We start from the raw sequence: 14,797 nt of genomic DNA on the forward strand, positions 1-14,797 counted from the left end.
TTTATTGAAAAGAAAACAATTCCATTGGTCACAGGCCAAAGCTAGGTGCCGGTTGTGTTGTTGGGGAATATTTTTACACGTACCTGTGTAACTTTACACGTACCTGTGTAACTTCGTTAGCGGATGCCGTACTTAAAATTTTCTTAACAACTTCACCCACTGAGTGACAGATTTGTACTTATTGTAAGTCACTTACAGCCTGACTGTCACTTGTGAATTACACTGGTTACTTGTCCCACTAACCTAACGTAACTTACTTTCATTTGTGAATGGGACTTTTTAGCCAGTCACGTTTATGAAGACTAGATGAATGGATGTATGAGCGCAAAAAAATAGTTTCTCAAATACATTTAACTCATTTACAGAAAAGAAATAATATGAAATCACGGAGAGAGAAATTTTAGTAAATGAATCAGCTTGACTTAAGTCATTTCTTTACTTTGAAATATGCATGTTATATTCAACAGATTTCGTTGGCGTATTGGAGTTGTAGTCTTCTTCAACCTTCAAGTGTGTAGCGCACTATAGTACGTTTGTTGGTAAGTATATAAATTTATACCAATTATCCTGTAGGCATACCTACTGGGCCTCCGTGTTCCTCTACGATGGTTTAGCTCGGCAGTAGTTGATGGCATGAAAATGGCCAAATTTCCTAATACCTGAGTCATGTGCCCGTGGAAGGTGCATTTTTTAGTTTTGAATAAAACATGGTTCAGAGGTCGTAGACAATTTCGTAGTCCTTGACTCTTTGAGCCCTCTTATGTAATATTATTTGGAAGATACTTTCGTGACATAAACTGTGTCTTTGTTTTATTTAACGAAGGCCGGGGGACCGGTGAAAAAAAACCCAGAAACTGGTCACCTTTCAGCACGAATAAGGCGAGTGCTTTTTTCACGGAAATTGACCGTGCTACGCCACTATTGTTAATGCCCGGACGCCTTTAGAAGGCCTTAGGGCCCTGTCACTCTTCTGCGTATCCTAATTCCTTATAAGGTGCGCTTGGACATTTTTTTCATACGCAGTCGTACGCACAATACGCACCTCACATGCATCTCTATCGTTTTGTGTAAGTTTTATCTACGCAGGCATACGCATGGTACGGCCCAGTACGCTGGATAGTTTTGGGCATGCACAAAACTACGCTGCGTACGCTGTTACGCAGGTCATAAGTTATAAATACGCAGCGTATCGGTCCCGCAACGGTCGAGCGCGGTACGAGTACGCTATGTGTTCAAGGGGGATAAGCCGTTCATACGCGGTAATACGCTGACCTCTATGCCCGCTGAACGAACTCATATCGAATGCCGACGTATTGCACGAATTAATACCGCTCGTCCTGCGAGCGGGCAGCGCATTGTACTTATTCGTAACTTATGAGAAATGCACAAATAGCGAACTTGCGCACTGCATACGCAACTCATACGCATCTCATACGCAGTGGATGCGCTGAAGTCGTTACTTGTTCGCTAAATGTGCGTCGCACATAAGTCAAAGTAATCAAAAAAATTTGACGTTTTTGATCGTACGGCTGCGTATTGAAAATTTTTGATAAGGAATTCATAAGGAATTAGGATACGCAAAGGTGTGACAGGGGCTTTAAACGCGTTGGTAACAGGCACCACATTGACTAAAGGGCACATACAAATGCTGATAGCATTTTGCAACCGTCCAAAAACAAGCTGTTTAACAAAAAGGAGAACAAGTCAACGCATTAGTTAATTACCTTATTGTCAAAAATAGTGTGCCTGCGTGAAGCGCAAAACCCCTGCAATTTTCACGTAATACCTATAAATCTACACTTTATCTGATAACGTTCAGTTTGTTGATTAGGACTACAGTTTGTTCAAACATATTATCACGAAGCTGGAATGTTCTAATTTCAGACGCATCCCAATCTTTGCAATATGGGCAGTAACCAAAGCAACACCTCCGAAGTGATTGGAATGACGTCTACGTGGGTGACGTTTGAGAACAACTGGTTCGATGAAGGGGCCTCCCGGTATGCATACAAGGGCACATTTCACGGGGATCCCCGCTTGGAAGGGAAACCCTGCGTGACGAAAGTCTACAAAGAAGAGTGGTATGAGCGTCTGTCAGAATATGCCTGGGAAGCAGACGACCGTGCATATTGCAAAGCTCAAGAGATGGCGCAATTGTTTAACATTAGGTATAATACGAGCAAACCAATCGAGTTCGTTAGACCTGAATTCACCAAAGTTGAAACCCGTGCCGCCTTTAAATTCCTGGGCTTCATTCCATTTGAACGATATGTCAAAGGAAAACGTCCTGGTACCTCCGACAGCGTTTCTAATATTATCCCCGCACACGCTACCGTCGCAGTCGAGAGTTACCTTGAGGGGGATTATGTCAAATTTAACAGCAACTTTGGATACTTGGGCAGAGCAGATATCGCCACCCCGGCTGCCTTCAGTCATTTCACTTATCATGAATCAGAGGGCAAGGTTTTGGTTTGCGATTTGCAAGGGGTGCGCAGTAGTTCTAGGTACATGTTTACTGACCCGGCTGTTAACAGCAGCAGCACGAAACTCGGCTTATATGGCTCTACTGATTTAGGGAAGGCTGGTATTGTCAAGTTCTTTCTGAAACACAGATGCAATGAGCTGTGTAAGGGGCTAAAGAAACCACAAATTAGCAACATGTCAACTGGTGAGAGGGATATTCTGGAGAAAATTGTACACAGTATACCTCCTAGCTGTGCTACAATGCACACGTTTCAGGTGACTCTGTCCTCTGGCGTATCCACCATGGAATTCAACAGCATGCAAAACAGCCTAGAGCTGAAAGCAATTCCTGAAGAACCAGTTAAGCCCATTCAAAAACCAGTTAAACACAATAAAGAACCAGCTCATCAACAACTGAGAACATATTCTCTGTTGCTTTTGCTGGCCTTTTTTGTTTATTACATAATGTGCCGTATTTCAGAGATGTAGGCCTACTGTCCGTGCTCTAAAAGATTTTTTCGTCTTTGAATTTTGAGTGCTTTATGTTAAAAATAACTTGTGATTTTGTTTCATATTTGAAGTCAAATATGAAGCAAATTATAGGCGTTTATAGGCGTTTATTGGTTTTATGATGTAAAACCAGTGCAATTTTCCAGCGGTAGGTAGAAATACAGCAATTGATTACCTAAATATCCAAACTTGATAAAAGTTTTTTTTTTAAGGACATTGCCAAACTGTACAACAAAAACATTACGCTCTTATTTAAAAAAAAAACGTTTTTTTTTTTTTTATAGGTTTCATAGGTTTGGCTGTGAGTACTGGATCCACCCTGCGTGTGAGTCGGTTTCCCAGCTCTATCATTACTAGTAGTAAAGTTCTATATCTAATTGTGGACCAAATCTTCGCCTGAGTTAAAATTTAAGAGTGAATTACTTTTGCATTCCTGTTGATTGTCATGATTGTTGATGTTAATTGTTGATAGTTGATTGTTGATTGTCGATTGTTGGTGTTGATGTTCATAATGATGTTAATTGTTGATTGTTGATGTTGACGTTGATTGTTGATTGTTGATGTTGATTTTTGACTGTTGATGTTGATTGTTGATGTTGATGGTGTGGGTTGAGGGTTGAAAAATAGCGCGAGAGGATAGTTAATAAGAGTCTGGTGAAGATCTGCTCCCGCGAATACTGCTGTACTGTAAACTTATGCAGTACCCTCTTTACCCCAATGTGCATGTTTTTAGAAAAAAACAAAAAAAATTTAAAGTTGGGCGCCTTTGCCAGCCGAATTTTTGAGTATCATATGACGTCATCAGGAATGTGCTTGCGTTAAGAGGTTTTCATATAGACCTTTCTACGCTTGGTTGGCAAACTGCAAATTTTGCCAACCACGGGTAGCAAAACTATGGAAGGTCCAACACTGCCAAAACGAAGAATTATTACAGATACCCAAAATATTATTTGATTGTTGGAAATATAACACTGTCAACACTACAACATTATTCATAAACATGCCTTTTTACTATGTAGTGAGGGCGTTATGAGCCCTTTTTTTTAAAATATGGTGCCAACCACGGCTTCAATTTATGCGCTTGCGGCAGCCCATATAAAATGGCGCCAATGTTTATAAACAAAAGAAAGGTCTATAAACGTGTACAAAACACTGGTAAACACTTAAAATACATTGGTCCATCAAACTGCCGTTACATGTAGCTCAATAGTTAACATGCAACAGTCGTAAAACCAGACACTCAAGAAGCGAGCACGGAATATTCCTTTTTGTACGCAATCATAGCTCACAGTTTTTCGGGATTTTTCTTTTTGTACACTGTAAAAAATTGCGTAATTTAACGGATGATTTTCTGTTGAAATTTCTGTAAAATTACAGTAGATGTTACTGTTTTCGGATTTTTCTGTAAATCTACAAATTTGTTCCTGCCTACGTACAGTTTTCTCCATTTCTCTGTTAGGTTATGGAATATTCGCTGTTAAACTAAAATTCTGTGCAGGCACAAGGAACATTGTGTTTTCAACAAGCCTCCCGTTTCGATTCTGTTAGAACACAGTCACATCGCTGTCGGTCAACAGAGAATCATCTTTTTTTGTACAGGGTTCGGCCGTATCGCGTGATTTTTCCCTGGTAGGCGGTAGTAGTGCAACGTTAGTGTGGCATAAACGCTGAAGGGTACCAGTATGTTGTCAAGGAAGGCGCGCGCGGGAGTCGGACTATACAGTACCATACAACTTCCCGTTGCGTCCGTGCGTATGCGTACCGTGAGTGTGATGTTGTAGCATCTTGGAGCAAATTTACTAATCCGTTTCTGCTTACATGTTTGTATTTGTATTGTAAATGACTATCATTCTCAAGGAGAAGCGCTATATAGAAGCGGTTTCAGTTTGTAAGCCTGATTGTCAACGACAACATCAGTTGAAAGTTGCCTGGTTGTCATTGCAGCATGACTTGCCGTAAGCCAACGTGCAAGTATCTACATTCGAACCTTCATGAGTTTTATCGATAGCACCGCCATAACATGACGTGTTACAAGTATCTGCATGTGAAGTACGTTCAATATACGAGAATATCTGTGAACTGAGGCTCACACAGGACCTGTCATTCGCAATCCTCGATACAAACATGAACACTTTGTCGTTTATCGGCCCCCATCAAATAATCGGCGTTCAAACGAAAACAACCTTTTTGTTCAGCTACAGAAAGTTGTTAAGGAACAAACAAAACCAGCGAATGTGCTGTTAGGTTACAAAACGACAACACTAAATCATCTGTTGCAAAACAGTAGAATCCCCTGTAATTGAACAATATCAAATAAAGTAGAATCTGCTGTTAATGTACAGAGAACAAAGAAACAGTAGAATATACTGTGCAAAAAAAGTAACTCCTGTAATGCCAATTGACAATAGAATCAACTGTTAATGAACAGAGATTTTTGTAACAGTGTACGCAATCACCTCGGCCCAGTTTGCTGTACACACAAAGTACGAGGCATTATGAGCGTTTGAAAACGTAGGCGTGTTCAACTTCAAATTTTAAGGGGGGCTGCAGGGCATCTTCTAGTTATCTTGTTGTGACGAAACCTTAGGAAATTCTAGACCCATTAATAAAGTGCCATTCAAAGCACAAAACTTGATAATATATTTGACGGTTGATTTTTTAGCAATTTTAAAAGGAAAAGAGGTCTTTTCTTTGTAACTTCCGGAATTTTTTTTACCTGCCGCTAGAGGGCGCTCGAACACTTGATGGCGTCACCGAATTTTTAAATTTTATTTTTGGAAAGATATCCCACCCACCGGCTAACTTTGTTAAAAGCAAGTTCATTTCTCTTCCTACTTTTAAATTACTAGGCACTTCCGGTTTCGACCGAAAGGAAGGGTCATGTGATTTTACGCGCACAAGATAAAACGAAGAGCATGTATTATCATGTCAATTCCCGCAAAATTTAAGTTCGGGTCTCTCACATTTGATTTTATGTTGAATTTCAAAGATTAAATGTGTTATTTGTTGAACAACTTGAGGTTGTAGGAACAACCACACGGTGTTTGGCCATGGACTATCTACCGCAAACTTTTCCAAACACATCAACTGAAAATGCATGTTAATCCATGTTTATCTTAGTGAACATCCCGCTAGAGGGCGCTGTCATATTTTATGACGTCACTTGTAATATTTTTGAAATTCACATCGTTGGAAGCAAGTTCACATCTTTTGCCAATTTCAAATAATAAGGCACTTCCGGTTTCGACCGGAAGGGTCACGTGATTTTGCACTTAATACCTTCAATGAAGACCCTGCAAAATTGTTTCGATTGCCACAAAAAAACAATCTGTAGCAGTTGATTTTATATTGATTTTCAAAGTTCCGGTCTCTTACGGTTGATTTTATATTGAATTTCAAAAATTAAATTTATTAAACTTTCAAGAGACGTCACGTGACCTATGAAGACGTCATAATGACGTAACTACAAAAAAAGCACATCTGCAGTGGATTGGGCATTCATATATTGACAAAGGAAGGTCATATGTGTTTCCATTTTGTTTTCAAACAGTTCCGGAGAAGAATTGTGGTTTGGAGAATAAAAAAAAAAAAAAAAGTGAACTTTTACAAAAACTAGAGGTATTAGGAACAACCACACGGTGTTGGGCCAGGGATTACCGCAAACTTTGCCACACACATCAACTCAAAATGTGCATGTTTAAATCCATGTTTGACTTTTGCAACCAGCCGCCAGAAGGCGCTCTCTCATTTGATGACGTCACCTGTAAAATGTTTGTACAGTACCTCCTAAGCTGACACTCACATCGTTGAAAGCAATTTCGCATCTTCTGCCAATTTCAAATAATAAGGCACTTCCGGTTTCGACCGGAAGGGTCACGTGATTTTGCACTTAATACCTACTATGAAGACCCTGCAATATTGTTTCGATTGCCACAAAAAAACAATCGGTAGCAGTTGATTTTATATTGATTTTCAAAGATTAAATCTAGAAATCTGTGATTACTTGTAATACATGTATGATACTTGAGGACGTCATTGTGAAGGTATGACCAGAAAGCTCATAACCTATTCTAAACAAGGAGCCTTAAACAAGAGCCTTAAACAAGAAAACACATCCCAACCAGGGTCAGATATGCGTAGATCTAAGGTTAATCTTTTGAATTTGAATTGTTTAAAATATTCTTAGGTGCAAGGTCTAGAAAGTAAAAAAAAATAGAAGAAACATGTTTTAGCTAGATGTCATCAGTTTTCACTTTTCTGTTTTCTTGTCATTTGATAGTGAAATTTTCCATGTTTTTATTGTATGTTTTTTTTCTTTTCAGGCGTAGCTGTGCTTTATAGTAAGATGAGACTTATGTAACCAGTCGGGATCCCACTTCCTTTAACCCGACAGGTTCCTTACTCAATCATAACTTTTGTCAAAACAATAAATCACGTCTTGCATTGTATATTTCCAATATGTCTTCGGCCTTTAAACTATTTCAACCTTTCGCAAAACAAAAACGCTCAAGTATGAATTGTTTCTTAATTTTTTGTTCAAATTTAGAGTTAGAAATGAACTCTCACTTTTCTTTCAATTATTGGCTTTGTTCAAAACATATAGCACACACTTGCAATTTTTTTCTTGGCTAATAACGGTTAATGGTATTTTGCATTACTTTGTAAATGTTACAATATTTTGTAAATCTTACATTTGTATATCAAATACTGCATTTTAATAGATACTATGCCATTACAAAAGCAGGAATAATATTCTTATTCTTGTATTATTAACTGTTGCAGCGGTTATATCGATTCTTGCTAAATTGGCAACACAGTAAAACAGTTTCCATTTAGCTGATAGAGATGTTATATTTGAGAGAGATATTTAATTTTTACACTAAATAAGAAATGTTCATTCAAAATTTGTTTAAATCAATTACTGGAACAATACAATGTTGTAGAGGCTAACAATAATTTTGCCCAAATAGTTTGATCAGATATAATATTTCACAACTATTCATTCGCAATTCATTATTTTACTGCAGTATCTTATTATGTATAAGATTCCTGGAAAGATTTTGCACTAGTCCCTTTTGGACTTGTCGTTCTTTGTAGCTCCTGTTATTTACACACCAATTGCATTAAGCCACCGATATTTGTAGACACAAATGCCCTTGTCTCTATTGATTTCATTGTCTTTATCCTTAAAAATCAACAACTTTGTATATTAATATTCAGTCTTTTGTAAATACATTCATGTCTCCACATCCAATTCCGGTTACAATTAGCCTGCTTATGTACGTATACGCATTTGCATTTCTCTTTTTATAACAGCGCATTCAGGTTTTTTTTTTCGCCTGATTAAATTTCATTCACTTTTTGTTAGCCATTTTGTTTTTAATTTATACTTTCTGTAAAAAGACAGGTACAAAAGCGCAATTAATTTTGCATTCATAAATACCTCAGACAATTTTGCTATTCCTATTGGTCAAAAGCCCGTCACGTGGCCGGTCTTAAACGGATGATAAAGATATGGCTAGCTGGTCTTAAACACTTTCCCAGTGTCACAATAAAATGTGGACTCCTAAAAATCCAGTGCCTCTTACCATTGTATTGGTTGAACGTGCACAATCCTTTTATAGGCTACGCAACACTAGTCTATGTAATAGACGCTCGTTGAAGACGAGCGTCCATCAAATGCGTGCAGATTCCACGATTAATCATGCAAGACGGTCGCGTACTGACCTCCAAGTTTTGGCCAATCAACAGGCGTCTACTATATCGTACAAGCAGTTCGGCTGGCTGGAAAAAAATGGCGCATACGATGACGAGTAGTCGGGTTGGATTCGCGTTCGGTACGTAACTTGTTGTTTTTGTTTCCCCTCGCAAGATTTCAATATAATTTACGACAATTTTATAGAACCATTTGATTTAAATTGGAGCGCAATCATGTCTCGTCTGGCCGGATCCGGATCCGGTTGATCACCATGGCTTGCTTGAAGTTGATCGATTGTCAACTAACATCGGCCATGACAACGCATATTTCAGCGCCATGTACAGCAATGTCACCACACGATCTTTTTTTTTTTAATTCGGTTATTATTCGGCTTGAATTACCACTGTTCATCAATCGGGAGTTCGTTCAAATATGCAGTCGAGTAAAATTCCAGTCCCAGTGCAATCTCCTCTCAGACTCAGTAATTTTTCAGTTCAAGTGCAGTCTCCCAGCAAAATTGCTTTTCAATTTCAGTCTCCCACCTACCAAACTAGCTGTAGCGTTAGATTTTTGTCTAGTTTGCGGACGTCAAATCAAGTCCAGTTATACAAGTTATATCACTTTGTCAAGATGTTCAGTAGAACCCAGTGATTTTAAAAGAAGATTATTAAGTTTTGTTCAAAAAGTTCTAGATCGAAAACTGGAAAAATCCTCCAACCCGACAAAAGTATGTCGCCGGTGTCAGACAGAGTTCAAGATTATCAGTAAATTGGAAGATTGAAAAATTTCATTGGTTGCCAAGATCCAACACACTTCAAAGAAGTATACCTTACATCATGACATGCAATCAAAACGGGGGCAACACATTCTCCTTTGACAGTCAGTAAACTCATTCACTCCTGTGAAAAGGAGAACTCATTGGCAAAAGTGCCAGTTGCAGCTTATCACTTAACATACAGAGTGCTTCAGCCTCTTACACCAAAGCCACCAGGTTTTCCACCAGCAGCAACAAATACAGACATTCCGATTCAGCAAGCACCACGTGAAATACTGGTAAGCCATGCTTATGAAGGATTCCAGAAAAGACTATCTTGCTAAGTTTCATGTTAACTTTACTCACTTCTTTCTCAGCTTACAAAATTTTCCAAGATGTTCACATGGCAATTAGCAAAGATGTTGACATTTACCTGGAAAATTTTGTGCCTAAATTCTTCTTTTAATGGATGGAAACTGGCTTGAATGACCTTGTACATGTAGTTTTTTTAAGTTATCTAGGCATCTGCACAACCCCTCAAAATGCGGAAAGAGTTCCATAATTATCCAGCCACCACTTATTTTCACGTAATATGACTTCAAAACTACAAAAACTGTAAACCTGATGAAAAACACTTATTTAGCAGCAAAAGTTAATCTTTTACAAAACAATAAGCGAACTTTGGTTGAAAAAAATTGACATTAGGAAAGCTTTTTGTCACTATTGTAGGTAAAGTGTTCTGATGGAATTGTTGACGGCATAATGTTAATTTTAATCAGCGTTTCAAAGTTCAAGGATATTTTAAAACCGAAAAAATTGAAGTTGAAAATAACTTAAAAGATAAATTTGTTATCCTGTTTGCACTTGTGGTACAAACAAAGAATTGTCCACATGCGCAAATAGGAAAATAATAATTTCAAGGCAATTTGGTTAATGGGAATAAACTTCGCACAGATACAATTTGTGAAATAACTTCTTTTATTTTTTCAGATAAAGGTTCCTGGAGCTGCAGACGAGGTTATCGCCATGACAGATTATCGATATCCCATTTAAAAGGCTATGTTATCTGACCATTCATACGGCATAGCTATGAACTGTTGGAACAACCAGCCTCTGCAGACTGACATCATTAGAATGGTTTGAGCGACAGTTGAAGCTGATTGCCGCACAATTTTATCAGAGGATTCTGGTTTTCTCAAAGACAATGACCAAGAGAACATTATAACATTGACTTGTAGAGAAAGTCAACTCATATGTTGCTGAGAGGGCACCTGTGCTGCATCACATACTTAAGAATGCGACCATGGCTCCAAAAAGACAGGCTGCTGAAACCTCAGGAAAGAAGCCAACAACTCTTCCTTGGAGGATTGCCCCTGCTGCTGCTGTGCTTCTGAAAGCTCGCAATCCATCACTTCAAGCATGGGCCTGAGGAATTCCATCATGCTGTATCAATCAGGTGTCACCAGCAATGTACGTTGTTTGACATTATCTCTGTGTGTACCATTCACGTTATTGTAAAGCTATTTTTGTCATGGCCAGTATTTATGTCTACTTTATTGTCAGATTACACAATGATGGATATTCTGTGTTTGTTAGTCGATGTCATTTGAGTAAATAGTACTGCTTACTGCTTTGCTTCACGCATAATCCTTCTTCACATTGTAAATGTTACGTTTCTTCAATTACTTGTTGCTTCAGGCTCTGGTTCGACTGAATCGACAACACATTGCATCCGGTGTTGCTAAAACAATCTGCACACTTGATGAATTTGGAAAGGATCACAATGCTGTAGCTAAAGAGTGGCGACAGTCCTTGGAGAGCAGTCCATCAGACATCCCATCCGATCCAACCGGCTATCAGGTAATTGGGGACAACCTAGATGGCATCATCCGGGCAGCACGTCTTCCACCCATCAGAACAAGTCTTTCAACTGGTTTAACCAGTACATCGTTAAAGATGATGTCGATGACGTGGGACTTGATGATTCTGGACCAACCAAGGCAATTGAAAACTTGCCTTTAGCTGAGTTCCTACCCTCTCTGCAGGACCGTCAAGACCTACTGTACAACTTTGTTCCTTTGTGGTCTCGAGTGATCGTGCGGACCATTCAGGATCTGCAGGACTTTCAAAAGGTTGCTGTCTGGCATATACCACACAAGTACTCAGATGTGATGCGCAAGAGTTCTGATGAGGTAGGCCTACAGTCCATGATTAATTTTGGTTTTACATATTGAATTGTATTGATTATTTACTTGTACAATTTGGTTTTAGGCAGTGGTAAAACCAGCTTCTGTTGGAGGGGGCTATTTTCACATTATATTTTACATCGAAAGGCAGAAATGTAAAACCTTCATCAAAAAAGGACCCGATTTGTTGCTGCGCCCCCCCCCCCCAAAAAAAAAATTATAAGGGGGACGGGGTGAGTTGTTTTTTAATGGGCGGTGCTTGCAAGACCCTTCTTCCTGATTGTACATTTCCAGATGAATGCAGATCACAACACAACAGGTGATGATGGTGGCATTATTTCCGTAACTAGAGAACCTTCTTCGTGTAGCTCTAGAAGTAATGGGGCATCGGTCATCTTATATATACAACGCGATACTTTTAAAATGAATGCATCTTTGATAGGGACGAGTGAAGCTAAATGGCGATAGAATGCTCGGATAGTGCAATAGTATGATTCTTTTTGATTGTCGAATGCCGATCTGCGCAAGGGCGGATCCAGGGGGGGGGGGGCCAAAGGGGACCATGGCCCCCCCCCCAAAACGAAACCAATTTTTTTTTTTTTATGTAACATCGCAATAAAGGCAGGCAATGAGTACACCACCATCTTTTCCTCAAAAAAACATTGGTCAAAGAGGTCAGAAATTGCCTCAGATCGCACCACAGAGCATCTAGAATCCAAAAAAATTTCGGGGCCCTTAAGCGGGCCCCGAACCCCATGCCGTAATTTTTTGGGGGGACCACATTTTTTTTTTGGCCCCCCCTAAAATTGTGTTCTGGATCCGCCCTTGGATCTGCGTGATCTTTTAATTTCAATCTAAATCGAATGAGCCAGGCGTTAAATTGAATGAAAACTTGGGTGAAATTGGCCGGGAAAACCTATACTACATGGCCTAAGATCATGCAACGATGTTTTCTCCAAAATCATCCTACACATTTTGTCATTTAGCCTGAAACCTTCGAAATCCTATGCAAAGACAATTGTGGAGGATTTGGGAAGCTTAGAGTTAATGCTTAAAGATCTTCTTCACACCGAGAGATTCACGTCAACCAAACAATAGATTACGATGGAGAAGCTCATTTTTTGCTACTACGACTTGTTTTTACATTGACAAGTGCAGTGAACAACCGTACCGACATGTACAATTTGTTTACAAATATTGATGTTGAGGTCGCGTGACATACGCGACACTTCAGTCAACGGTTCACTTTTGCAATGCATACACTGTAAAACATAATGGGCAAAACACTGTTGGGCAATATAATTTTACCCAACATTGGTTTGAAATTAACTAATTTGGGTAAACATTGTCCCTACCTATTGGGAAGAACTTTGCCCAAGAGTTTAACCTGTTGATATGTTGACCAACGTTGGTCTACATATCAACTCATTTTGCCCAACGTGTTTACAGTGTATAATATCTTGAAATACAAATGGTTAAGACAAGTGTTGCCTGTCGGCATGACGTCACATGACACATGGTATGTACATGTAGAGTGAACATCGTAAACGTGAAAGGAATTAATGATCCTCCGGGCTAACCAACACTTCAAAGTACACCTGAATGTCATTTCAAATATAATGAACCCTTGTTGGTGACGTGTATCGTGCGTTGAGATTCCTATTTCAATCGGGCTGAGTACCAGTGATAACACAATCATCATCATTCTTGGGTGGGGAAGAACAGGTGGGTAGATGCCATTCTTGATTTTGAATTTACAGATAGGTCACTAAGACGTGTGGCCAGTTATAAGTCTAGACACTTTTACTCGTTAATTTTTGAATGCAGTATAGAGCTAATATTTTGCTCTCAATTGTGATAGCAAATCAGTTTGACACCTACAATGATTGGGAATCGTTAAACATCACTTTTGATTCCATAATCTAAGATCAGATTAAAAGTCTGACTTTTCAAATTGTAAAATGGCTAAAACAACAACAATAAAATACAACATTGTAACTATTTAAACTACTCTGTGGAGTTTCCGTGATCCTTAGCTTGTACGGGAATACAAAAGATGCACAGTTTATTACATTAATTTTGTTTGGTCAATATATTTTGCACCGCATTCGTGGCCAAATGCATTGTAATCAGCTCACATTACGTGCCTAGTGTAAATCCAACTCCGAACAAACAAACTGGAAAGAATTCCATACTGGACATGACAGAAAAAGTTAATTACCTAAGAAATGTTGCGCTCTTTAAATGGTGTTTCTTTATCAGATTTACAACTTTTGGTACTCTTCAGGTCATTTGAGGGAATATAAGTGGTGGCCCAGTATGGAATTATTTCCAACAAATTAATTACACACAAAAGCCAATCATCGAACCTGAGAAATTAATGAAACAAAAGCTTACCTCAATATAGGGGCCATGCTCCCTTCCTCGGTCACTCCCACAAGCTGTTGCTCTGGTGGAACTGGATATGTAGTGATGTACATGAGTAATAATATCCATCTTGGCTGAGGAAATCCCAGAAGAAACTCAATTCAAAGTACTGTTGTAAAGGGAAATGCCGGACGAAATGTCAATGGTCATTCCTTGCCGAGCCCTGGTCCATTTGTAACGGTTGAATGCAAACAGCACAATTTAAAGAATTCTATTGGAACGTAACAATGGATAAGCCTTGCACCGTACAGTTGCTGGCAGTCTAGTTAGTCTTGTTACTAAAAGGAATCCAACTACAAGAACAAGTTTTTACAATGGACACTATTACACCGGCTGCTAAAGATAAAATATTTAAGGTTATGTGTCAGTCCCTGTATTGTATTAAAACTAGAAGTTCAAAGATGTATGACCCATGACCTCCAAAAAACAAAACAAATGCCTGCAGGCATGTTCAGAGCAATTCTCCAAATTTCCCCTAGAGGGCGACAAGACGTCTAGACGTATGGCATCAAACAAAGCTTCGATTTCAAATTCAGGAATCAACTTTTCATGGAATTTAGATTGCATCATGTGGCGGAGGAAGTTAAGACCCTATTTAAAACACATTGCGGGCTATCGCTAGCCTGTACTAGGCGATATTCACAATTAAAAATTGGGTACCGGTATTTAGTTCTTCATTTTACTAAGCCCTTTTTAATGGCCAGAACTGGGTATTCAACAATATTTACTGGGTGTTGGAATGAAAAAAAATCAGCTGTA

General features: G+C 38.9%; 1 protein-coding gene across 1 annotated transcript; it reads left to right on the forward strand.

The window, feature by feature from the left end:
* The first annotated feature begins 1,905 nt into the window (after positions 1 to 1,905).
* On the forward strand, positions 1,906 to 2,952 carry LOC119733058 (alpha-protein kinase 1-like). Its single transcript, XM_038206639.1, has one exon. It carries the CDS (start codon positions 1,906 to 1,908, stop codon positions 2,950 to 2,952), a length of 1,047 nt encoding a protein of 348 aa, XP_038062567.1.
* Positions 2,953 to 14,797: the final 11,845 nt, after the last annotated feature.

This window comes from Patiria miniata, unplaced genomic scaffold (assembly GCF_015706575.1).
Source record: "Patiria miniata isolate m_02_andy unplaced genomic scaffold, ASM1570657v1 HiC_scaffold_25, whole genome shotgun sequence".
In the NCBI taxonomy this organism is placed as follows: domain Eukaryota; kingdom Metazoa; phylum Echinodermata; class Asteroidea; order Valvatida; family Asterinidae; genus Patiria; species Patiria miniata.